Raw genomic sequence first — 26410 nt, 5'->3', positions numbered from 1 at the left:
AAGGAGTATGTAGAAGAAATATTCAAACAAAAAAAAGGGGAAAGGTTAAGATCTTTTGGGGTTTCAGACTAGTATTTTATTATATATTCTACTCAATTCTCATTTTACACAGCACACTGGCCTCAAACTAAAAACCAAAGAGTAAGCCATAACATGATATAAATGTCCAGTACAAAGACCTCACAGTTCAATTTAGGAACCTGGGCACTAGAACTTCTGTTTTTTTTTTAAAGAGTTTACTTATTTATTTATTTTTAAAAGATTTTATTTATTTATTTGATAGAGATCACAAGTAGGCAGAGAGGCACGCAGAGAGAGAGAGAGGAAGGGAAGCAGGCTCACCGTGGAGCAGAAAGCCTGGTGCGGGGCTCGATCCCAGGACTCTGGGATCACGACTTGAGCTGAAGGCAGAGGCTTCAACCCAATGAGCCACCCAGGCGCCCCTAATTTATTTTATTTTGACAGAGATCACAAGTAGGCAGAGACACAGGCAGAGAGAGAGGAGGAAGCAGGCTCCCTGCTGAGCAGAGAGCCTGGTGCGGGGCTCCATCCCAGGACCCTGGGATCATGACCTGAGCCGAAGGCAGAGGCTTAACCCACTGAGCCACCCAGGCAACCCTAGAAATTCCATTTTAAGAATAACTAACTCATGATGCAAGCAAGGTAAGCAACAGTGGATCTGTCTGCTTAACTTCAAGTCGGCGAATGACATTACTCAGTTTTTTGCGGGAGATAAAGCAAAGCAGAGACCTTGAAGAAAGGTCCCCGGGGGAAGCTCTTACCCAGAGCGGAGCGGCCACTCACCTTGCGAGGCAGCCCTGTTCCAGTGCAGCAGAGCTCTGGGGTAAGTCTCGTTCTCCCCCACAATGGTGGCTTCCCCTACGGGGCAGATGACATAAATATATATCAGGCACTTAAGAAGGACAGGCACTGGACTTTTATGCTTCATTTACAAGCCAGGGTGTAAACATTACTTAAATAAGAATTGGGATATGGCAAAGACTGAATGAAAAAATCATTGTATTGACATCAAACCAGCATTAGAATAAAATAAGGAGTTCAAAGGACTCACTGCCTCCATCCAGGACGCATTATTTCCTGCAGCATGTTGTATCCACAGAACTAATAAGGAGACTACTGAACTGCTTCTAAGGACCTATGTATCTCTGGAAAAACAATGTTGTTGTATCTGCTGTATTTTGAAAGATGGATTTACTGGAAGAAGTTAACTCTGTGATGAATGGCAAATCGATTTCTACTGTCAACTCTAACATGCCGGCTTCGGGAGCTGAGGGAAATGACTCAAGCACGCATGTTGTTCATGTCTATTTACAACAATAAAGAAGTTTCTTTGTGGCTTTTCGCTTTAAGCATGAACAGGTGACGGGATGAGCCTTTGTATTCTAAAGCCAAGGTGGGATGGCGGTGAGCCTTACTCTGATCGAGAATGAAGGCTGCATTGCTCTGCGCCACCTCGTAGCCCTGTTCGGCCAGCAGGAGGTACTGGATCACGGCAGCATTATAGTCGCCGTCTTTATAGCTGTTATAGGCCGTCATAAGCCTCTCAGACCAGCGGCCTCGTTCACATACGTTCTTGAACAACTGTGAGAAGAGGAGAAGAAAAACCCATAACAAAATAAGGAACATATGCCAAAAATCAGTTTTGCACTTTGGCTTCCAGTGACTGTTAGGCTACCTCTGAATTTCTGGCAGCTTAGTTAAATACATACAGAAGTCTGGGATTTTATTTGAAGCTTCCAGTTTGCTTTAGAAGAGGCTTATAAAAATAATAGTAAAGAATTATATACCATTACCCTCGCCAGGCACTGTTCTAGTGCTCGCTTTAAGTACAGTATGTACAGAATTTGCCTTAAAGCTCCCATGAGGTCATGGGGAACACTCCATGAAGTAAGTCCTATTAACCGCCCCATTTCACAACCAAGGAAACTGAAGCACAGGGCGGTTTGGAAATTGCGCCAAGCATTCATCAAATGCCAGCCTGAAGTGCCACTTATGAGAGAGCTAAAGAGACGTTCCCTTTGGGAGACAATAGCATTCCCCTTTACCACAATCATTCAACACAGACTTTTTTGGTGCTGTTTCAGATGCTTTCCAGGTGCTAGAGAGTGCACACAACACCCCCTGTCCTTATAAACGGATTCTAGTGCGGAGAACCACATGAGATCAATAAGCATGACAGGGACACACCGGCCCTGAGTCTTCCCTCAGTGTATCAAAGCCAATAATGGGTCGAGTCTGTTTCTACTTGAGACGAAATCATGGCAAAGAAAACCAGAATTAGGGCGCCTGAGTGGCTCAGTGGGTTAAGCCTCTGCCTTCAGCTCAGGTCATGATCTCAGGGTCCTGGGATTGAGCCCCACATCAGGCTCTCTGCTTGGCAGGGAGCCTGCTTTCCCCCCTCTCTCTCTGCCTGCCTCTCTGCCTACTTGTGATCTCTGTCTGTCAAATAAATAAATAAAATCTTTAAAAAAAAAAAAAAAGAAAACCAGAATTAAAATGACAGACTTTCCACTGGGGAAAAGTGATGTCCTGTTTATGAGTCTGTAGAAAAGCCCTTACCTCCACTGCAGTGTGACACGATCGCATCACACCTGTGCCGCTGGCGTGCATCTGTGCTAGGTTATAGAAAGCCAAGATATGGCCTCCCTGAGAAGCTAAATTAAAATACTTCAAGGCCTGTTTATAATCCCTCTTGACTCCAATGCCATCTGTAACGAAAATCACACGAAAGGTCAGAAATAGTCTTAAAGAAGATTTAGCTGAAGCACCAGAGAAGCCTTACATAATGAGTAAAATTAAATGAAATTCAGAATTCTTACTCAGGGAAGATGTGAATATTACTAATGCAGTTTAGTATATTAATATAGATTAGCATAATTTACAATGAAAAACAAGATGCACAAATCACTGAATTGGGAGAATATTCATCAGCCAGAATGCGATAGATCTCATTTCCATATCACAGTGGCATCTAGTGGGTAACAAGGAATGTAGGTCTTGGCATATCCAGCGTTTGATGCCAATGTTACTTACTATAGTACATAGAGCCGAGCTGCAGTTGCCCATCCACCCAGCCTTGCTCAGCAGCTTTCTGGAAATACTTTAGTGCGAGATCATAATTCTGTAGGAAAAGAGGTCACATGACCACATGATGAGAAAACTCAAAAGGCTGATCTACTCAGAAGTTAGGAGAGTCATTCATTAAAAAGAGTTAACAAAACACAAGATATTCTCAAAGAGCCACTAAAAAGACTACCTTCTAAGTTTTTATAAGATACAGATGGTAGTCTATATCACAGAGGAGTTAATATATTTAAGACTGTGAACAATCCATATGTTCACTTTCAGAAAGCCTACACAATGCTCATTCTGGTTCTTTGGAAAAACCTTGGAACACAAGACCAGGACTTAAGAAACCCTTGTATCTTTCCTATTAACCAACAAATCTTTTTGAAACCTCAATTTTTCTAACATTAAATAAGGAAAATTATTCTCTCCTTATTCATTCTTTCCCTGTGTAGCTTATCAAATACTGTATAATTAGATTTCAAATATTATACCTATCCATGGAGAAAAATTAAAACAAAGATCAGTACTGAATTTTTGTGTCCTGAAATGATAGAAGGAATCAAAATGAGAATACACTACTGTTTTCTGTGCTAAGGAACACCTACAGATTAGAATCCTAAACTTAACTACAGGCCCATTAAATACATTTTACTTGGAAAGATCATACAGAGAAGAGGGCAGCAATGAGAATCTCGGGGCATACAACATGAGGAAGCAGTACAGATGAATGAGAAGCAATGAATTCCAGGGCAGAAAGAGTTCAAGTGACGTAGAATCAAAAAGTCAACAGGAGTTGACATTTGGGAGGTTACTGGTGACCTGCAGAGAGCGGTTACATGGGGCAGAAGTCTGACTGCTAAGAGCTAAAAAGTGAGTGGTAATCACTAATAGAGTTCATTCTTTGGAGAAACCTGGCTTTGTAGTGAAGGACTGGAGAGAAGAGAAGTAGTAACTAGAAGAGAAGGAACAGAACAGAAAGATTTTCTCCCTTGGAATGGGAGAAACAAGCATTTTCTTAGGCTCAAGTGAAGAAGCAGGGAGGGAGAAGTCTTGGAGAGATGGAAGCATAGGTAGGGTAGAGAGCATAGACAGCATAAGAGACAGCTTCACATCTTCAGTAAAAGTGCCAGAGACAGAGCCATTCGAAGAAGGCAGTTAGTACAGTGGGCACAGGGTACTCAGAGAACAGGAAAAGTTTCAGCTTTTCCTATTTCGGTAGATACTTCCCTACCTCACCAGCTGACTGCCTGTTTAAGTCAGAATATTAGACTAAAAACTTACAACTTGAACTCCTCTTCCATAGAGGTAAGCCATTCCAAGTCCACTCTGTCCAACTGGGTTGCCCTGCAAACCAGAGACAAAAGAGTGAAAGGATTCATTAGAAAACAAAAGAAAAAAAAGGAACAAAAAATAGGCAAGATTAAAAAACTACCCAAGAAGTAATTTATAAGCATATTCAAAAAATGTCTTTGCGTTTTTCAATTCAAAATTCTCCTTCCCATCAAGCTAAATGAAATACTGACTTTCAGATATATGGGGGGCAGGGGGTCTTCAATAATTTGCTGAAAAAGAGGAAATAGTACATTTATCTAAAATTAAATTCTGGTGACTTACCTTATGACCACCTGTTGCACGAGTTTACGATAGAAAACATGACTACTGTATTTCTTCTTCTTAAAATTAAAAGTAGGTCACTTTTTGGGTAGTTTTTCATTGGTAACCTCCCTCCCCAATAAAGAAGGAAGATGCCATGGTGTAAAGTCAACCACCAGGTAAAACAGCAATATTGGGATCAGGTGGCAAAGATAACACTTAAGATTACTGGAGTGCCACAAAACAAAGATAATCAATTGTTTTAAGACCTGAAAGAGAAAAATCTAAAATTCAACCTAAACTCGGACAGGCAGAGGCATCTTTTAAAAAGTGTCACAGCATCCCCTCGGGAAATACTCAACTGACATTTGGAACTGAAGTAATACATAGCCGGCGAGGAAATAAACGTACACACTGGAGGCATACAGAGTCTTAAAAATTCATATGTAGTTTTCTCTGGGGCAAAGAAAGCCCAAGTTTTATATTTATGATTATCAAAAGTACCCAGTTATGTAAGTTTTAAAGCTCAAGTTGCAATATAAATAGGACAAATCATAATAACTCTCATTTGCAGTAGTAAAATCAGTATTTCTCCAGTGAGGAAACTTCTCAATGAAATTGAAACAGAGGTTTAATATTCAATCATTTGCACCCCCCAAATAAATTGCTTTTTATTGGAAATTTTTTTTGCTAGTCAGTCCACTCCCATTAATCTCATCTACATAAGTGCTTTCAGTCATTTCAGGCATGAGTTGGTTATGACTAATCCTTCAGTATAATAAACTTATTTATTAAAATAATAATAATATGGCACACATTTCAATACACTGAGTCATGAGGTCTTACCATGTCAGCAGCTTTCTTAAAGTAGTGAAGAGCTGTCTCATTACTTTGTGGTACAATATCACTTCCCTCTGAATACATCTGAAAAACAGAACCTAATTTTATTAAAAATTATACCCTTCTCACCTATAATGTATTTCTATCTTATCTCATTCTGGTTTTTGTTAAGTATCGTGAAATCTTGGAACAGTTTAAAATTCCCCATTGGATATTTTAAATTTAAAAGTAAAACCTTAAAAGTAAACAATATTATTATATCCTCTTTGTCATAACAAATTTCTTACTTTTCTATAAACGTGAATATATTAAAATCAGTTCACAGATCAATCTCAGGAGGAGAAAACCTTTTATTCAAGGTGAATCTTTTCTCTCACTCTATCCCAGGGCAGTCAAATGGCTGGAGAGTTGCTTGGGGTCAGTGATCATATGAGAGAAAGGGTGCTACTGACAATGCCCGCTTCCCTCTCTCTTCCACCACGACTTCCCTCAGGGTAAGAACTAGGGTAGGCCTTAGGTTCAGGAAAAGAAATAACTGAAAGGTTATTTTAAAGGTTTCAAGCACTAAATAACTAGAATACCAGGTACGGAACATGATAAAAGGGCCAAGAGAAAGAAGAACAGAATGACTGAGGCTGTTTTCATCCAAGTATACATTTTTAGAAAACGGCAATGAAAATCTTTTTCTGAGATAGGGTTAATTAGGAATTCAGAACAAGAACTGAAAGGGCTAGAATGGAAAGTTCTTAAAGGCTTAACAAGAATAGATGGGGAATACCGATTTCGATGCTATTAATAGTGGGGATGTCTACATGTATGGTTCTCAGGCCCCAGATAACTGGTTGTGATTATGTGGCAAATACTGGTAAGATTTTTCTATTTGTAAGAATCTTTGTGACAGGTTTATTCTACCTGAGCATCCTAACCTTAGGATTTAGTTATGGATGAAAATATCCACTGATTTATACTGTATTTGCTTTCAAAATAATGAAAAAGGAAGTTCTGAAACTGTGGCATGTTATATGGAATCTATTTGTTAGGTCTCTAGACTTCAGTGTTTTCCTTGCTTAGAAAAGAACTGCATTGAAGGCTGGGTGATGGCCATGACACTGAAGATGATTAAAGCCTACGGACAAATTCCAACAAACTCTTTGTTTGTTGCCTCTACTCATTTGGAAGACAGGCAATTATGACAGACTTAGCAAACAAACCCCCATAGCATAAAGAAAAAAAGTCCTCATTATTGCATATGATACACACAACTCAATGATAGCTAACTTCAAAAGGAAATTAACATACCGATGAGGAAATGCTATTTCTTTACGTTACCTAAGAAAATGCCTGGAAGTCACGCTTACCTTACCATAAGACACAATATCCTTATACTGGAAATTTTATTTCCAGTTTACTTTTGGTAAACTGTAGATTGTAACTACAACATCTGCTTATTATGTAAACACCTCTTGCTATTATGTAAGAGTTCACAGGGTGTACAGTACCTTTCCCAAGAAGGCCATGGCATGTGAATTGCCAGCATTAGCTGCTAAATTGAAGTAGTCGAATGCTCTCTGTAAGAAAAGAATTTATTAAAATAATTAGTTTTTATAGAATCTGCCTTTCGCTTTTAACCAAAATAATCATTTCAGGAACATTTAAAAAAATCTTATAATATGGCAGCATCTCAGTTTAAATTGCATTATGACATCTCCAGGTACCCACCCCTCTTCATGCCCAATCCATCACTGAATTCTGTAACTTTCACCACCCAATTCCTCTTGAATCAACCCATGATCTTCCACTACACTTCTAGGCTAAGCTACATTATCTCACACCTGAACTTCTGGAACTCTCCTCCTTGGTCTCCTTGCCTTTAGTCTTCAGTCACCCAAAGCAACAGTTCAAAACACTTAACATGCTGGTCCTTACAGCCCCTTGACATTTTGCAGGGGGTCTACTGGTGTGAATAGACACTGTTTACTTCAGTACTGTTCAGCTTGCTCTCTGCACTCTGGTCCTTCCTGCCTCGGGACCTGCCACCTCCGGCTTATTAACCTTACTGGACCCTTTCATTCTCCTTAATAACAACAATCACAATTTATTACATGTTTGTTGGTGTGATCATTAAAAAAAAAATATCTAATATTCTAGTTCTATTAAACTTGAAGCTCTGCAAAGACAAAAAGACCAAAGCTATTTTATCTAGCATTGTATTCTGAATGCCTAGCAGTGAACAGGCACATAGCAGGCACATTAATGAATTAATGCAGTTCTGTACTGGGAACTCCTTTTATCCTTCTGAGAAGCCGGTGAAAAAATTTATTGCTGTGTAGGTGTTTTGCAAGTAGGCAGCACATACCAAGGATATCCCAAAACTTGTATAAAAGACATGCAGCAGATTGTTCTCTCACCAGACATTTTTATTAGCCAGTTCATCTGGCCTAATGACATACATTTGAATGACCTAAAGACGATGAAAGCAGTCAAAATGCCTCCTGACTTAAAACAAACCAACCAACCATGGATATTTGGTATAGTTTTAAGTGATGAGTGTATTTTGTTATCATTTACGTCTTAAAGTTGATGGGATATGGAAATGAAATAACTTTAATTAGAATATTTAACTGTTATGGCAGAGTAACAGTTTTATTAGTCTGACAAACATTTACCAATAACTCATTATGTGCTAGGCTTTGTCAGGTGCTGGGAATAAAGTGGCAAAGTCCGTGCTCTTCTGTAACTTACGTTCTAGCAGAGGAAAAACCTTAATTACATAATTAGCAAATTTACAATGGGTAACGGCCACAAATACAGATTTTCGGAAATCGTAACTGTGGTACATGACCTATTCTGGAGTGGGGTTAGGAGTCTAGAGAAACATTAGGGGAAGAGATACTGGAGTTGAATTCTGGAGGATGAGTAGGAATTAGCTACGTAAAGAAAGGAGGCAAGATAATATTCACTCTAGACAGAAGGACTAGCATTCCAGAAATCCCAAGGTAGTTTCTTCACCTTTTCAAAGACCTGAGAAAAGGTCCATGTGCTTGTGACTCAGAAAGCAAGGAACTGGTGAGCTAAGCAGAGACTGGTAAAAATCCTGGAAATCATGTTAAATAAAGGTTTTGGTTTTCAAGCAACTGGCAATTATGGACCACTCAAGAGTTTATTTTTTTAAAAGATTTATAGATAGATTGATTTATGAACGACAGAGACACAGCAAGAGAGGGAACACAAGCAGGGGGACTGGGAGAGGGAGAAGCAGGCTTCCCGTGGAGCTGGAAGCCTGATGTGGGACTCGATCCCAGGACCCTGGCCTGAGCCGAAGGCAGACACTTAACGACTGAGCCACCCAGGCGCCCAGGACCACTCAAGAATTTAAAGCAAGGGAACCACAGGATCAGGTGTGTGGTTTACAAACACAGGCTACTGCTTTTGAAATGCAAGCAGGAGATGACTCACACAAGGTGTACCGATGGATACAAGCGAAGAGATGAGCAAGATTTAGGGCATAAAGTGCACAAAAGCTGGACACAGATCTGATTGCTCTAGTTGTATACTCCCAATTTCTCACAAACTCACCAATGATTTTCCTCAGTTCTATGAAATATTTTCTTTTTTAACGATTTTATTTATTTATTCATAAGAGACAGAGACAGAGAGAGAGAGAGAAGCAGAGGGAGAAGCAGGCTCCCCGCAGAGCACGAAGCCCAATGCGGTACTCAATCCCAGGACATGGAATCATGACCTGAGCCGAAGTCAGATGCTTAACTGACTGAGCCACCCAGGCACCCCTGAAATATTTTCTTTTTTATTTATTTATTTTTAAAAAGATTTTATTTATTTGTCAGAGAGAGAGAGAGAGAGAGAGAGAGAGAGCGCGCGAGCACTGGCAGACAGAGGCAAAGGGAGAAGCAGGCTCCCTGCCGAGCAAGGAGCCCAATGTGGGACTTGATCCCAGGACACTGGGATCATGACTTGAGCCGAAGGCAGCTGCTTAACCAACTGAGCCACCCAGGCATCCCACCCCTGAAATATTTTCTAATAGAAATTGTAAGACATACTTCTACCACATACCTATAGGAAACCAAGTTACTGTGTATGTATTGTTGGCAATATTGAGAACTAGATTTCAGAATTTAAAAAACCCTTCCTACCATTATGAGGTATAATCACATTTTTATTATTTATTAATCAATCAATTTATTTTTTAATTTTAAGATTTTATTTATTTGACAGAGAGAGAGAGAGAGATCAAAGTAGGCAGAGCGGCAGGCAGAGAGGGAGAAGCAGGCTCCTTGTTGAGCAGAGAGCCTGATGCAGAGCTTGATCCCAGGACCCTGAGATCATGAACTGAGCCTAAGGCAGAGGCTTAACCCACTGAGCCACCCAGGTGCCCCAGTAATCACATTTTTAGTCTTCAGTTTTTTCAGGGGTTAGTTGGATCTTGAAAGATCATTTGTGATGACTGTCTAAGTAACAAACTTGATACTGTCATTGATAAGAAATATATCTAGAGCATTGTTTCCTTCTACAACGTGATGTACAAAGCCCTGGGAACAAGAAAGTTACCTGATGATTTTGTTCTACTCCACGCCCTCCATGCAGATGCAGTTGCCCCAGACCAACCTGAAAATTAACAAAAATGAGCAAAAGTAAATGGAAGCAACTGGTGTGTCATTAAATTAGACCAATAAGAAAACATTTGGTCATAAAAAGGTTTCTCTTTAGAATTCAAAAAAGTGAAGACTTAGTCTTAACTCCTAAAGATATTACTCTACTTTAACCTACATTTTTTAAAAACTGAAAATGCCTGCTTTTAATTACAAGGTATCTTTATGAAATAAAGATGAAACAAAGGCGGCTTCAGGCAAACTAAAACTGAATTTGTCACCAGTGAACCCACTCCGAAGGAAATACTAAAGGATGTTTTGTAGGAGGAAGGCAAATTATCCCGGGAAGCCTGAAGATACAGTAAGAAATAAAGAGCAATGGAAAGTTAAACTTATGAATGTATCTAAATTATATGCACGTATGTAAGAATATCTTACACGATTCAAAAATATATAGAATTAAAACCATACAGAGTTGTCTAAAGTTTGGACTGTCCAAGAAATGGCAAAAGTGTTCATTTATACTAGACTTTGATAAAAGAGTAGTAAAACAAAGTCCAACTATCACCTTAGGAGAGGGGAGGAGGTATAATAGCAAAAACAATGAAACCAAGAGAATGTAAGGAAAGAGATATGAAGCAGCATGGAAAAGCAAAATGAAAGAAAGCAAGCAACATAGAAAATGTAAACAAAAATATATTATTCATTACTTTTAATTAAAAGACTGTCAGAATGGATTAAAAAATAATAGTCCGATATGCTTCTAAGAGACATACCTTAAACATAAGAGGTTGAATACAAAAGATAGAAAAGATCCTCCATATGAATATTAACCAAAAGAAAGTGGCATAGCTAGCTAGTATCAGACAAAGTACAATTTAAAGCAAAAAACATTTCTGGAGATAAAAGAGGACATTTCATGATATACAAGCTAGTTTAACAAAAAGATAACAGTATTAAGTCTATATGCACTCCACATGGCCTAAAATGCATAAATCAAAATTGACAGAAATAGAAGACAGAGACAAATCCACACCAAAGTGGGCAATTTAGACAATGCTGTCTCATTGCTGGATAGAAAAAGCAGGCAAATTTAGTAAGGATTCAAAAGATCTGAACAACAGGATTAAGAAACATAACTGACACAGAAAGAATGATACAACCCAAGACTGTAAAATTTACATTCTCTTTAGTAAACAATATTTGCCCAAACAATGGACCATAAAGCAAGTCTCAGCAAATCCAAAACAAATAAAATCATACATGGCATATTCTTCTTCTTCTTCTTTTTTTTTTTTTTTTAAGTTTAGATGTAGGCTCCCCACTGAGCAGGGAGCCCGACATGGGGCTCGATCCCAGGACCCAGGGATCATGCGCTGAGCCAAAGGCAGATGCTTAACTGACTGAGCCACCCAGGCGCTCTAGGGAGGGAGAATCTTAAGCAGACTCCGCAATGGGTGTGCAGCCTGACATGGCACTCCATCTCACAACCTGAGCCAAAACTCGGAGTCAGATGCTTAACTGACTGTGTCACCCAGGTGCCCCGTACAGAGCATATTCTGACCACAGTGTATTAAGCTAGAAATCAACAGAAAGGTTTAAGTAATAAATCTTCCCTTTATATGAAAACTAAGCAATTCACTTCTAAAATCACACATGGATCAGAAGAAATAACAATGAAAATTGAGCTAAATGTAATGAAAACTACAACAGCAAGAAAATGTATTCAACCACATATCAAGAGCTATAAAGTTATAGAAGTTTAAGACAGTACTGATGCACAAGACATGCAAGAGAATATGAACAGGGCATTATTTGCAATCACCCAAATCTGGGAAGAGTAAAATGGGTAAGTAAGTTGTGGGATTTTTATATAATGAAATATCATGGAGCAATGTAAATTAATCATTTCAGCTACATGAAAACACATGGATTAATTTCATAAACATAATGGTGAGCAAAAGCTGATACCAAAAAATGCTGATTTTTTTTTAAGCATAAAATTCAATTTTTTTAAACATAAAATTCAAAACCAAGCCAAACTGATCCATAGTGTTAGAAGTCAGGTCAGAGGGGACTGCTGGGATGCTAGCTGTGCTTCATAGGAGGCTCACTTGGTGATTAAGCAGGGGGCTGTATGCCTCAGATTTATGTACTTTTTTGTATTAAAGCTGTAATTCCAAGATTAAAAAGAACAGAATTATATACTATACCACACATGGATTTTTTTAGCTTGAGTTTTCCACTGAATACACTGAAGTCAGCTTTCCACAGTAAGTAGTATTCTACATAATTTTTAATGGTTGCATAAAATTCCACTACATGGAAGTGTCATAGTTGAGCTAAATGATTCCCTATTTTGGGGCATTTAGATGGTTTTGAATTTTAACTGGCTTCTGATATAAAAGAAACATGTTTAGTTAGACAAGATAATTATATTATAATTTCCATGAGCTAAAATTTGTATCTTTCACTACAGTTTTTTTTTTTTTAAACACAGGATTCCCTTCTGCTAAGTTTTAAAATCAATTGTTCTCAGAAAGTATCATCTGTCTATATATCTAAACCAGAAAAGACTTATAAACTGCACAGAAAAAAAGGCAGTCCTCCTTTTTATATCAGGATTATCAGCCCATGAAATAACAAATTATACATGGTACTTTGACAGATATACCATTCAATTTACATTGAAAAAGACTACTTCTGTCCTTGATCTTGAGAAAATTAATGGTCTAAGATGAGCAAAAGAAACATGAACAGTAAATGGCTCTGAAGGGCATCTGAAATTCCAAAAGTTCCAGAGACTTTTTGAGAGTGGCGGTTTTCATCCTTGGTGACTCCAATAAGAGCCTTCATCATCAGTAAGACACTGTTCTGTTCAAGCAGCAGTTTCCAACCATGGTGCAACTGCCTGGCCAGCTTCTGTGAACTATCAATGCCTACGCTACATCCTAGATGAATCCAAGTGGGGACGTCTTGACAGTCCGAGACTCTTGGTACTTTCAAAAATAATACTACTCAGGTGATTCTAACATGTAGTTAATAATGGCTCAGAGCAATGGAAATGCTTTTATGGATGTAAGTGCTTGCCTCAAGACTGTAATATATAATAGAGTGACATACGCCATGAGATGTTTAAACACATACCTGTGCTTGTACATCCCCTTTTTCTGCTAGGAACTGATAGTATTGAATCAAATCTTCTTCCAGCATTCCACTATTCATTCCTGGATTTTCCACCTCGTCAGGCAGCCGTATTCTCTGTACTACTGAGCCTCCTGTCAGCGAGATATCACTAGCAACTGAAACAGGGGGACGAAGTAGTAACATGGAGGAAGGTCAGAAGGATTGTTCCACAGAGTAGAATTTCAGCTGCGCACCACTGACAGACACTATGCTAACAGTAATCTATAGATTACAAAACAGTAAGTCTTTTCCACAAACTATTAAATAAGTGGTATCCAAAGCACACACACACACACACACACACGCAAAGGAGATCTTCATCAACTAGTGTAAAGATCATTCCACATAAGAGAGTCGATCATGATTATTTCGAGTAGTACAACAAAAGCAGATGTATTTGAAGTTAATTCCATTCTGTTTTTTGTTTCTTTTGATAAGGTGAAAGGCAAAAAAAATAGATACCATGATTGGCAACAAGACGATAGTGAGTCAGTGCCGATTCACAGCTCTGGAGGACTCCGATGCCAGCCCAGTACCGATAACCCTGTGAGATAAGCTCTAGTGAGAAGACTGCAGGCTCACACGCTCCACTGGCATTCTCGTTGGAATGAATAAAGCCACCCGCGCTCAGAACGTACTTCCGCAGTCCCTTGAGCCCAGTACATTACCATCTCATTTATCCTGTTTTAGGTTCTGAGGTAATTTATTTAGCAACTCCAAAAACCAGAATATAGCTGAGAACTAGGAAGTAATGAAGTTCCCACAGAAATCAGAACAGATGCTGTGAACTTTATGGATGAAGTGTGTGTATCTCACATGTAAGAGGAAAATTACTTAGGTTCTTGCTTAGAACACATTCTAATCTTATTGTAAACCTGATTTTAATGAAAATGGGTTGATCTACCAAACCAGCAAAGAAGCAACAAATCAGTAAAATAGGGAAGATAAGAGACTACTAGGAGCAGGCATAGTAACATGAGCAAAAAATGGTTTCAGCCTGAGGAGGATAGCTAATTATAAAGAACAGTGAAAAAAAAAAAGCAGAGCTCTCTTGAGTCATTCAGCACAGACTCAAATAACTTTACAAACTTTAACAATCCTTTTGGCACTATTGTATAATAATGTGTATAATATTTAATGTTCTTATTCTGTAGCCACTATTTAAGAAGATTGGTAAATAATTAAAAAAAAAGATATAGGTCAGAAATATTTGACACACTTTTGCCATATAAAAATATACTTTAAATTTCTGGAAAATTCATCTAAAAGGAACTTTTCAATTACTGTTTGAGGAATAAATGTTTCGATCGATGAAAAAAGCCAATGGAAAAAAAAAAAACCTTTAAAATTAGTGAGAATGTTTCAGAAAGTTGGAGCAACATCCTTGTTTTTCACTGGCTTAAATTACTTCAGCAGTTTACAACTGTCACAGATGACATCCAAGCTCCTTGGCATGATGTACAGCTCATTTACATGACTCTTGATGAATTTCCTGACGTTCTACCTTCCAGCCACACTGAACAGCCTGTATTTTCTTGCAAGCACCACATTTCCTCATCACTGTCCCTCTGCATGTATTGCTCCTGCTGTCTGAATGCCCTTCCACTTCTATTCATTCACTGCTATTTATCCCTTAAGAATTACTTTAGTTACTTCCTTGCTCAGAAGTATCTCCTTCTACCTCTCTTTCCAACATCAGTGTGGGTTAAGAGCTTTTCTAGCTGATTCCTGTAATGACCTCCTTACTTGTGTAAATTTAAATGTAAAACATAAATCAATTTTCATTGTAAAATAAATTCAAATGTAAAATCTCTGATAACTCAACTGAAGAAAAGATTTTGACAAATATTTCCAATTTATAGAAAATAAAAGAGACATTTATCACAAGGGCAATAGCCAGTCATAATTTCGAAGAAAAATTGTGGACTGTGCCAATTTTCATCCATGAAATCTACATGCACGTGTAGATGCAAGTATTGTACCCATTAACAAGAATTTGAAGAATGTTCAACTGAATATTTGATCTTAATGAATATAAGTGCATCTCATTCATAAAAGCTAGAAAAGCTGTGGCCCCTCATGAACCAAAAATTCTGCTCCTCAATGTTACTAAAGTCTTACTTACCAAAACCATGTGCGCTATTAGGTTGCCCCCAAGAGCTCCAAAAGTATAATATACAAGGGCCTGGGAAAGAACAAAAATATCCTTAACTGAACACACGCACACACTGACCCAATTCAAATGGTAGTATACAATAAAGCTTTAATAACATTACCTTTGCCTGACTTGAATTAACACCAAGTCCGGAGGCATAGAGAAAGCCAAGAGCCTGAAATAAAATGATAAAAGTAAGAATTCTTCCCTAGTGATAGTTTATACACAGTCTTATGAACGATGAAAAGCAGCAAGAATCTTTAGATCCTGAAAGACTTGAACAGTCCAAGTATGTACAACTATGGTTAATTAAAAAGCCTCAGAAATGCATTCAAGGTTTTACAAATTACACAATGAAATACAGCTAAACAAATCACTAAGTTTAGCTTGAAGATTAAAGACAGCTTAAAAAAATATTACAAAACCAAAGGTAAACACAAACATGGCTTTTACTTTATCTTGATCAACAGCTATGTCATCACACTGACACATTACCTACCAAAGGAGAATATACAATGAAAACAGTAAGAGGCTACCAAAATAAACATCCTAGCAATAAAAAGGGGTGGCTAGGGTCATGTTGAAGGGGTAACAGAGGAACCTGTCACTTTACAATGCCGAAGCACACACAATTTTTCATTACAAAAACCCAAACAAAAAAACTCCAACCAACCAAACAATGCATTGATAAGGTTCTACCTTTGCCCACTGAGGACCATGAAAGTAAAAGCTAAAGTCAGAAAGGCAGGTGTGTCATGTGCCAGTGTTCATCAAAATCCATGAGCTCTTCCACATTTCCCAGCCCCCACTGCCCTTGCACTTGGGTAAGGCCAAGTGACTAGGATGAGGCAAAGAGAGATGCAAGACATTTTTAGGCCTGGACATTAAAAACTTTCCAGATAATCCTCCAGACCTCTCTTCTCCCTTCAGGAGGGCTCCCCACGTTTCAGATGGTGCAGCTATGTGGCAGAAGCGGCCCTTGACTGAGTCAGCATTGGGAAGAGAGTGACACAAACAAGGGAACCGCATCGACCCTGGCCCTGGAGTGAACAAGGAATACCTCTTTGTAGTGTTGCGCCACTGTGATTTTGGGGCTGTGTCTGTTACATCAGCTAAAATTAATTACCATGGAAGAGTGCTTTGCAGTATGCAATATAAAGCACTGTGGCATTATGGGGTGCTATTATTAGAGGGGAAAGAAGCTTCAGAAGTACAATCGTTTTTCAGAGCCACATATGTCTGTAGAATAAAGAATGCATGTGTGAATTTAGATAAACTGACTTATACAAAGAAGGGAAAAAAATCTTTGAAAACAAACGGGGAGTAATGAAGATGTAACCTGTTTATAAATTAAACCAAAACTGTGTGAGAGTTGCAGAGGGGGTAGGTATTCAGACCTACAGAAAACAATGGCCACAATTTCTGTTATTATTTAAATAGTCTGAAAATATTCCTGCTAATTGTGACTAGAAACTTTACATTTAAGCAAATCCCACACCTCCAGTAAACCTGAATTACTGAGAGCACTTAAAATCAATGTGGTGGCCTCCTAAATCCAGGTGTCAATCTTACTATTACCCATGAGAAATCAAGCAGAGATTTTTTTACCAAATGGTGTGATGTGACATGGGATACAGAACATCCCCCTATGAGGCAGGCTTGGCCAAAAATACTTGACTTGAGTTCATCAGCCTTTAGCTCTGACATCCTCTATGGGAAAAAGAGATCATGAAGACGAAAATAAAGGCCCAAAGGAAGAAACAAACAGACAAACTGAAGAAGGCCATTCTGCAGAACAACTGGCCCTATCTTGAAAACAGACAAGCAAGAAAGGCAGGGACTCTGCTAACATTCATTAACAATCGAGCAGAAGATGTCGTCCTGGACTGGATACTGTTTAGGACAAAAACAGGGATAAAGGAAATGTTTTGGTTCACTGCCCTATGAAGACTGTCTGGGTGTTCTATTTATTGGATGGGAACGGTGAGGGCTACTTATTGAAAGAGCGAGGAAGGGAACAGTAGACAGTGACATCTCATTGTAGTAAGTTCACACGTATAAATACACAAAGAGAAAGGTCAGGAAGGGTATGCATGCATTAACATGTTACCAATGTTCAGGTCTGGGTGGTATAGATATGATGTTTTCTCTCTTAGTTTTTGTTTTTTTTTGTACTGCTTCTGTAGTAAAATATATCTTTTTAAAAAAACACAAAAATTACCAAAAGCTGGAGCATCTGAGCTTTGGAAAAAAGGCAACGGGGAGTGATTTCAGATAAAAAATAATTACCTTTATGTTTCATTCTGTACAGATTTAATTTGGAAAACTACAAATGTAATTGTGGGAAGATGCAGCTGCAAAAGTCCCTCGGGTGACCACAAGTGTTCTTGGACAAGAAGATTGTCCAAGACTGGTAAAATGATCCGCCACAGGATTGGTATCTAAAGGTATTTTACCTTCCAGCCTTACTTGTTCAGTGAGGGCAGAGCATAAAGAATAAACTGCTGTGAAAATAAACAAGTGCTATGTGCCAAGAGATTCTGCAGTGAAAGTACACTTACAGTTTGTCCCTTAGGAGAGCCTTCCTCAGTCAGTTTTTCAAACATCTCTTTAGCTGCCTGGATATTCTGTGTCAGGTAATCACCGAACAAAAGAGCATAGGATACTCTCTCCAAGGCCTTGGTATGATTCATGCCTGCTGCCTTCTGAAGATACCGATATGCTCTTTAAACATAAGCAATTAAAAAGGACAAACAAATTAGCAATATTTTGGAACTGCCATTAAAATTTTTACAGAATCTGGGGGCACTTGCTGGCTCAGTTGGAAGAGCATGTGACTCTTGATCTTGGGGTTGTGAGTCTGAACCTCACTTTGGGTGCAGAGATTACTTAAATAAAAAAAAAATTTAAAAAATTTTTGTTGTTTTTTGCTTTACAAAATCTATGCAGATGCAGAGTAAATAATTTCCTTATTCTAAAGAATCCCTCTGATATTTGATTTGCACTAAGCTATGTTACTTATATATGTAGAAAACATTCTGGGCTACTTTTGTTTTTTACATAAGGTACCAATTCTGCTATTCCAATATTTTAGAATAGTTTAAGAATGAGAAAGAATTATAATACTGGACACCCAATAAATAATCATTGTATTTTTCTTTTAAAATCTTTGCAGACTATAACAAAAGTCAGCTGAAATTAAGAGACATAAAATGTTAACTTGACTTTATGTTCTTTCCAACTTAACTTTATGTTCTTTCCAAATTCCTAAATTCTAGTGTTTGTCTGCAAGATAATTACAAAGCAAAAACAATAAAACACCTGACAAGAATTCCTTTTGTTTTATGTCATTTTGAATTCTGAACAGTATACATATTCTTGGCGCTTGGAAACTGTTATAATTTTAATTCTTTCCATTTTGCTTATTGTTCATTTTTGTGATGAGCATTTATAATCTTTTTAGCCCAAAGCACTGAAATGTGATATAAGTAATACCCTTGATGTCTATAGGTCATATCAGGTTTTCTTAAAATACAGCCTAAGAAATCCTCTGTCTTCAGCAGTGCAGTTAAAAAACAAGCACTTAGCGCTTTCTATCTCAGTAATGGCCTATGTCAGGGAAAGAAAAGACTGGGCAATGCTACCTACTCTCTTTTCTGGCTTTTCTTGTTGCTTCCGTTGAGGATTTTCATCCCTGTCTGGTACATCATTTCCGCTTCCTGCATTTGCCTCCGTTTAGCAGCCTCTTCTTCAGCTAAAAACAAAATGTCAGATGCTTTTAAATTGATTTTACTTTTAAACCAATTATTTATTAAACATCAGTATATGTTCTTTCTTCTATGCAGTTACCACTACAGTGATCTTTCACTCTTTCCCAATCTGACTGTAAGGACATATGCTTTTATGTGTGGACTTTATCTGACTAAAGTTAAGACTTAAAAACAAACAAAACAAAACAAAACAAAACAAAACCCCAACACTCAATAAAATCACTTCCTTGTAAAGAAAGTTATATCAACTTGTTTTTGGAAAGTGCCTTCCTGCTAGTAATTCTAAAATTTTTCATATAAGTCAACTAAAACTCCAGTAGAGCCTTATGATTATAATCAAGGTGAGCTAAAACTGAAGGACAAGAAAACAATAAAAAAAGCAATAGTTAGAAAAAATACTGTTGTAGTCAAAGGACACTTTAGCCTCACCTGAAAGGCTGTATCTTTACAAGGAGAAAATATGTGACTAATTACCTAACAAAGAATTAGTGAAAAAAATATGGATTTTTATTAAATACAGATTCTGATTTAATAGTCAAGTTCTGCTTTTTCCTATGTACTGATACAACACTGAAAATTATAGCATTAGATTTCCCCAAAGTTATTTTGCTACTTTAAGAAAGCATTTTAACAGAAATCTAAAACTTATCAAGAGACATTTGAATATTTCATTAGGAGAAGCGACTTCTTTTTGTAATATAAAAACAAAATTTGATGTATTAAACAAGAGTACCTAATCATACTGGCCCACATCCAAAGATGGACTATATTTGATGTTTTCTCTAAGGAATGCCTAAATATTCTATCAAAGCCATAATTTTGAAAATGTCATCTGGTATCAAAAGAGCTATGTTCAAGGTTTTCTTTGTTCCTTAACAGAAAGTTCCTCCTGAAAATGCCTGTAGAGACAATACTGACATTAACATTTAGGGCAGTTAAATATACTGTATCTATCAAATGCTACCTCAGCACAGCACATTTCACTCAAAGTATTTAAAAAAGGTATTATCTATTTTTCTTCTAAGCACTATTAATTAACCTCAGCATAATGTTCTGTTTTTCTTTATTGCCAAAAAACGTTTTATAGTAATTAATTTAGCAGCCTTCTTGAGGGTTTACAGAACAAGCTGTGCACAGCAACGGAAGATCATCTCTAAATAAAACACAAGTGTGATAAGTTGCCCAACTGAGAGCCCAAAAGTGAGTATACGGCACGCTTCCTGCTCTTAAGTCCATTCTTTAAGACTTACCTATGTCACTGACACTGACCACTTTTGACCAAGGTGGAGAAAGGAGGACTAAAAAAAGGCCTTAAAAATGATGTCTGAGACATAAAACAATGTGGACATGCCTCCTACTGGGCAATACTTACTTTCACAAAAGCCCCACTTTTCATCTGCCTTGTAGTCATAGGTTGTAGCACACCACAATCTGCCATCTTCTCTCCCATCTGATGTACATTCGTCATATTCCTTATCCAGGAACAGAAAAGGGAAGTGGCAGGGCTCCCCATGGGCTGTGCCTTCAATGGCAGTCAGAGCTGAAAAGATAAAAAAAACCCTCTAAACATGAACAGCATTCTGGTATCCATGGATTTAATACTGTCAATTCCAATGATTAGAATTTGAAGACAAAAATACATGATTTTTTTTTTAAATTTTTTAATTTTTTAAAAAAATATTTTATTTATTTATTTGACAGAGAGAGATCACAAGTAGACAGAGAGGCAGGCAGAGAGACAGAGAGAGGGAAGCAGGCTCCCTGCTAAGCAGAGAGCCCGATGCAGGACTCAATCCCAGGACCCTGAGATCATGACCTGAGCCGAAGGCAGAGGCTTAACCCACTGAGCCACCCAGGCGCCCCCAAAAATACATGATTTGAAATGGGGAACATGAAAGGGTCAGCATCAAATTTTCTTTAGCGTGACTTAAGGGTGGGTCAACTTATGAACATGGCTGGCTTAGTATACGTGGCAGCTCTGTATCTAGCTTAGAATTTCTGAAGATCTTGAGATCTGATAACCTCAGAATGTTATAAGTCTACTGTAAAATTCCTGGCTAACTAGCAAGCAAAAAATAAGGCAAATACAACCAGATCAATTTCACCGCTCAGCACAATTCCCCTCTTTTCTTTTTAAGTCAGCTTCTTTAATATGAAGCTATACAGGGAAAATGCTCCCTTAGGTAAAGTTCATCACTCTCACACCTCTGTGATCCCACAGCATTTTAATCAGAGCATGTATGATATAACCTGAGGTTCTTTCTTTACCATACTCTTGCTCCCACTAGACCCTGAGCTTGTTAAAAGTAGAGACCCAAATATCATTCTCAATGGAGAAAAACTGATAGCTTTTCCGCTAAGGTCAGGAACATGGCAGGGATGTCCATTATCACCACTGCTATTCAACATAGTACTAGAAGTCCTAGCCTCAGCAATCAGACAACAAAAGGAAATTAAAGGCATCCAAATTGGCAAAGAAGAAGTCAAACTATCACTCTTCGCAGATGATATGATACTATATGTGGAAAACCCAAAAGACTCCACTCCAAAACTGCTAGAACTTGTACAGGAATTCAGTAAAGTGTCAGGATATAAAATCAATGCCCAGAAATCAGTTGCATTTCTCTACACCAACAACAAGACAGAAGAGAGAGAAATTAAGGAGTCCATCCCATTTACAATTGCACCCAAAACTATAAGATACCTAGGAATAAATCTAACCAAAGAGACTAAGAATCTATACACAGAAAACTATAAAGTACTCATGAAAGAAATTGAGGAAGACACAAAGAAATGGAAAAATGTTCCATGCTCCTGGATTGGAAGAATAAATATTGTGAAAATGTCTATGCTACCTAAAGCAATCTACACATTTAATGCAATTCCTATCAAAGTACCATCCATTTTTTTCAAAGAAATGGAACAAATAATCCTAAAATTTATATGGAACCAGAAAAGACCTCGAATAGCCAAAGCAATATTGAAAAAGAAAGCCAAAGTTGGTGGCATCACAATTCCGGACTTCAAGCTCTATTACAAAGCTGTCATCATCAAGACAGCATGGTACTGGCACAAAAACAGACACATAGATCAATGGAACAGAATAGAGAGCCCAGAAATAGACCCTCAACTCTATGGTCAACTCATCTTCGACAAAGCAGGAAAGAATATCCAATGGAAAAAAGACAGCCTCTTCAACAAATGGTGTTGGGAAAATTGGACAGCCACATGCAGAAAAATGCAATTGGATCATTTCCTTACACCACACACGAAAATAGACTCAAAATGGATGAAGGATCTCAATGTGAGAAAGGAATCCATCAAAATCCTTGAGGAGAACACAGGCAGCAACCTCTTCGACCTCAGCCGCAGCAACATATTCCTAGGAACATCGCCAAAGGCAAGGGAAGCAAGGGCAAAAATGAACTATTGGGATTTTATCAAGATCAAAAGCTTTTGCACAGCAAAGGAAACAGTTAACAAAACCAAAAGACAACTGACAGAATGGGAGAAGATATTCGCAAATGACATATCGGATAAAGGGCTAGTGTCCAAAATCTATAAAGAACTTAGCAAACTCAACACCCAAAGAACAAATAATCCAATCAAGAAATGGGCAGAGGACATGAACAGACATTTCTGCAAAGAAGACATCCAGATGGCCAACAGACACATGAAAAAATGCTCCACATCACTCGGCATCAGGGAAATACAAATCAAAACCACAATGAGATACCACCTCACACCAGTCAGAATGGCTAAAATTAACAAGTCAGGAAATGACAGATGCTGGCGAGGATGCGGAGAAAGGGGAACCCTCCTACACTGTTGGTGGGAATGCAAGCTGGTGCAACCACTCTGGAAAACAGCATGGAGGTTCCTCAAAATGTTGAAAATAGAACTACCCTATGACCCAGCAATTGCACTGCTGGGTATTTACCCTAAAGATACAAACGTAGTGATCCGGAGGGGCACGTGCACCCGAATGTTTATAGCAGCAATGTCTACAATAGCCAAACTATGGAAAGAACCTAGATGTCCATCAACAGACGAATGGATAAAGAAGATGTGGTATATATACACAATGGAATACTATGCAGCCATCAAAAGAAATGAAATCTTGCCATTTGCGACGACGTGGATGGAACTAGAGGGTATCATGCTTAGCGAAATAAGTCAATCATTGAAAGACAACTATCATATGATCTCCCTGATATGAGGGAGAGGAGATGCAACATGGGGGGTTAAGGGGGTAGGAGAAGAGTAAATGAAACAAGATGGGATTGGGAGGGAGACAAACCATAAGTGACTCTTAATCTCACAAAACAAACTGAGGGTTAATGGGGGGAGGAGGGTTGGGGGGGTGGGATTATGGACATTGGGGAGGGTATGTGCTATGGTGAGTGCTGTGAAGTGTGTAAACCTGGCGATTCAGACCTGTACCCCTGGGGATAAAAAGATATTATATGTTTATGGAAAAAAAAAAAAAAGTAGAGACCATATCTCTATTGTTCATAAGCTCTTCTGACTATCTTCTAGGTCCTGGGAATTATGTCAGGTGCTGAAAACAAGGTGGAACAGAGGTCTCTGCTCTATACAACTTACTGCCTAGCAAGGAAGAAAGACATTAAACGCTAAGTGTGATCGATGTTATGGAAAGGAAAACCTCCCCGGTCAGGTACTGAGGTTTACCACTGAACTTCACGGCTGTGCAGGAGTAGAGGGTGGATGAATTGTTTTAGGGTGGGGTAGAAGTACTGTAGATAGAAGGGCCCATGTGTGCTAAGAATCAAATGAAAGACAGCATGGCACTTTAGAAAAAATACAAAGTTCAGTATGTGACAACATGTAGTGTGAGTGCCCAAGTAGACAAGAGAAGAGGTTAAAGCTAGAGCAGCACAAAGAAGCTAGACTAAGAAGGTCCTGATAAATCTGATTAAGGAGTTTGGCCTTTATCCTGAGAACAATGGAAACTCACTTAAAGAGTTTTAAACAGAAGTGACATGCTCATACTTACACATTTTTATTAAGAGAGTGGATAATGGAATGGAGAAAAGCAAGACTGGATTAAGACAACCAGTTTACAAGTTGTGACATTAGGCTAATTGAGAGGTAATGGGAGCCTGAAGAAGATAATGGAATGAAAGGAGTGGATGTACTCAAGTGATGCTAAGAAGTAGATGTGGCACCACTTCCTGATTGACTAGATGTGCAGATGTGAGGGGAGGAGTCATGGAAGGCTCCCAGGTATTAGGCTTCAGGAAGTGAGGGGATGGCTGTCCTCACTAGAACACTAAAGGAGGAGTACATTACTGGGTAGGGATGAAAGGTTCAGGGCAGAGACAAGTTAAGCTTTGATCCTGCTATATTCAAAGTGGCTATAACAAACAAAACCAAAAACAAGATGTCGTAGACATCTTTTCAGCTATAGTCAAAGAGGAAGTTCTCCAGTTCATAGATAGACTGGAAGCCAAGAGTACACATAAGAATATCAAGTGAGAAGTACAAAAGAAGAGCAGAGGGACAGGGTTGACCCCAGAACCATACACGGTTGAGTACACGTCAACTTCCACGGATTGCTTTAACATGGAGAACGTAATTAGGCATCAGAGCTTAGTGATTAAGAGTACAGATTCTGGAGTCAGAATGCCTGACTCAAATCCTACCACTTACTAGTTGTACACTTTGAGCAAATTCACTAATCTCTCCCCTTATCTGTAAAATTATCTGCAGGTAACTTCCTTATCTACAAATAGGGATAAGAGTCCTAGCTACATAGAGTTACTCACAAAGATGAACTGAAATAATACACCTAAGGGACCCACCACATGCCTGCCACTTAAGGTAATAAGCCTTAAAGAGATAACACTGCTACTATCATAGGCACTCCTGCTCTGAAAGCACAGGAAATGGATGCTCCTTCTTCACCTGTGCAAAGAAGAATTCATACTAATTTGAAAACTATTTTCAGTAAGTTATGAAAGGCAAAATTAATTTCAAACTGTTTGCCATCAGGCAAATGTCTTTCACCATCCTGGTAATCACTGACCAAAGGCAAACACTTTGATCCACCTGTGTTTACCAGAAACGATCTTTAGTACAATGTATAAGCAAAGCACCCTTTAGCAACGACCTCAGAGGGATCATTTTAACTACACAGTTTGAAAAAAGGTACTCCTACGTACTGCTACTAGATTCAAATTTGCTTGAGAAAAATAGTACCTGTAAAATAGCAGTTTGTCAATGTGAATTTCAAATTAAAATACAATAGTTTAAAAGAATATTTGATTTTTTTTGATAATAGAAATTTGTTTTAAAAACAAATAGCTTGCCATAAGAATCCCAGTTTGCCAACACTTTCTAAGTGGTACGACTGTTTGAAAGGATTCTCTTTCATGTGATGGAACTATACATCAGCAAAGAAACTGGAAAGAACACCAAGGGATTTTGGCAACAAAGGTTCTAACCTACTGCTCATTCAGCATTTACTTAAGTAGGAAGAATCCCCAGGGTGCCTGGGTTTCACCAATTTAGTGAGAGTGAAACTTTTTTTAAAAAAATATTTTATTTATTTATTTATTTGAGAGAGAGAGAGAGAGAGAGACAGTGAGAGAGAGCATGAGCGAGGAGAAGGTCAGAGGGAGAAGCAGACTCCCCGTGGAGCCGGGAGCCTGATGCGGAACTCAATCCCGGGACTCCAGGATTATGACCTGAGCCGAAGGCAGTTGCTCAACCAACTGAGCCACCCAGGCACCCTAGTGAGAGTGAATCTTGATCTAAATAATGTGTTTATTAGTAAGTAACTAGAAAGAAAATCGGTATCTCTCAGGTATCTTCTCCAAGCAATATGACAACATGGAAATTGCTACTTTTACTATCTTTTACACTTGGTTTAAAGTCTTCTAAAAGTTACTGACTGGGACTTGCCAGTTCCAAGTCCATTATCTCAAGTAGATAGTCCTCACAATAGCATTCATTTCAGTTAATTTTCTTTCCATGAAGAAATTCTGCAAGAATTTCAAAGCTGTCATTTTAAAAACTGCCACAAAAATGGTACCTACCAGCTTTAAAAACTATGGTAATCACAGCTCTGGCACAATGAAGCTGACTGATTATGCAATTTAAGTTAATGATAGCCAGTAGTCAAACCTGACTCTAAAAACGAAAGA

General features: G+C 38.3%; 1 protein-coding gene across 1 annotated transcript in view; it reads right to left on the bottom strand.

The window, feature by feature from the left end:
* LOC111148525 (SEL1L ERAD E3 ligase adaptor subunit) overlaps window positions 1-26410 on the bottom strand; it is a 54495-nt gene that overhangs the window by 7499 nt on the left and 20586 nt on the right. The window contains exons 4-18 of the mRNA XM_022505151.1: window positions 20614-20781; window positions 19120-19225; window positions 18033-18195; window positions 15593-15646; window positions 15442-15501; window positions 13779-13860; window positions 13278-13432; window positions 10090-10146; window positions 7023-7091; window positions 5530-5607; window positions 4372-4434; window positions 3055-3142; window positions 2581-2729; window positions 1437-1602; window positions 805-879 (exon numbers count right to left, since the gene is read on the bottom strand). Of these exons, the coding sequence (XP_022360859.1) occupies window positions 805-879; window positions 1437-1602; window positions 2581-2729; window positions 3055-3142; window positions 4372-4434; window positions 5530-5607; window positions 7023-7091; window positions 10090-10146; window positions 13278-13432; window positions 13779-13860; window positions 15442-15501; window positions 15593-15646; window positions 18033-18195; window positions 19120-19225; window positions 20614-20781 (1533 nt within the window). The remainder of the gene's footprint in view (window positions 1-804; window positions 880-1436; window positions 1603-2580; window positions 2730-3054; window positions 3143-4371; window positions 4435-5529; window positions 5608-7022; window positions 7092-10089; window positions 10147-13277; window positions 13433-13778; window positions 13861-15441; window positions 15502-15592; window positions 15647-18032; window positions 18196-19119; window positions 19226-20613; window positions 20782-26410) is intronic.

The sequence above is a fragment of the Enhydra lutris genome, unplaced genomic scaffold (genome assembly GCF_002288905.1).
Source record: "Enhydra lutris kenyoni isolate GAN:26980312 unplaced genomic scaffold, ASM228890v2 scaffoldscaffold20, whole genome shotgun sequence".
Classification (NCBI taxonomy): Eukaryota; Metazoa; Chordata; class Mammalia; order Carnivora; family Mustelidae; genus Enhydra; species Enhydra lutris.
The sequence above is the reverse complement of the archived record's forward strand: the minus strand, read 5'-3'. Positions and strand labels throughout refer to the sequence as shown.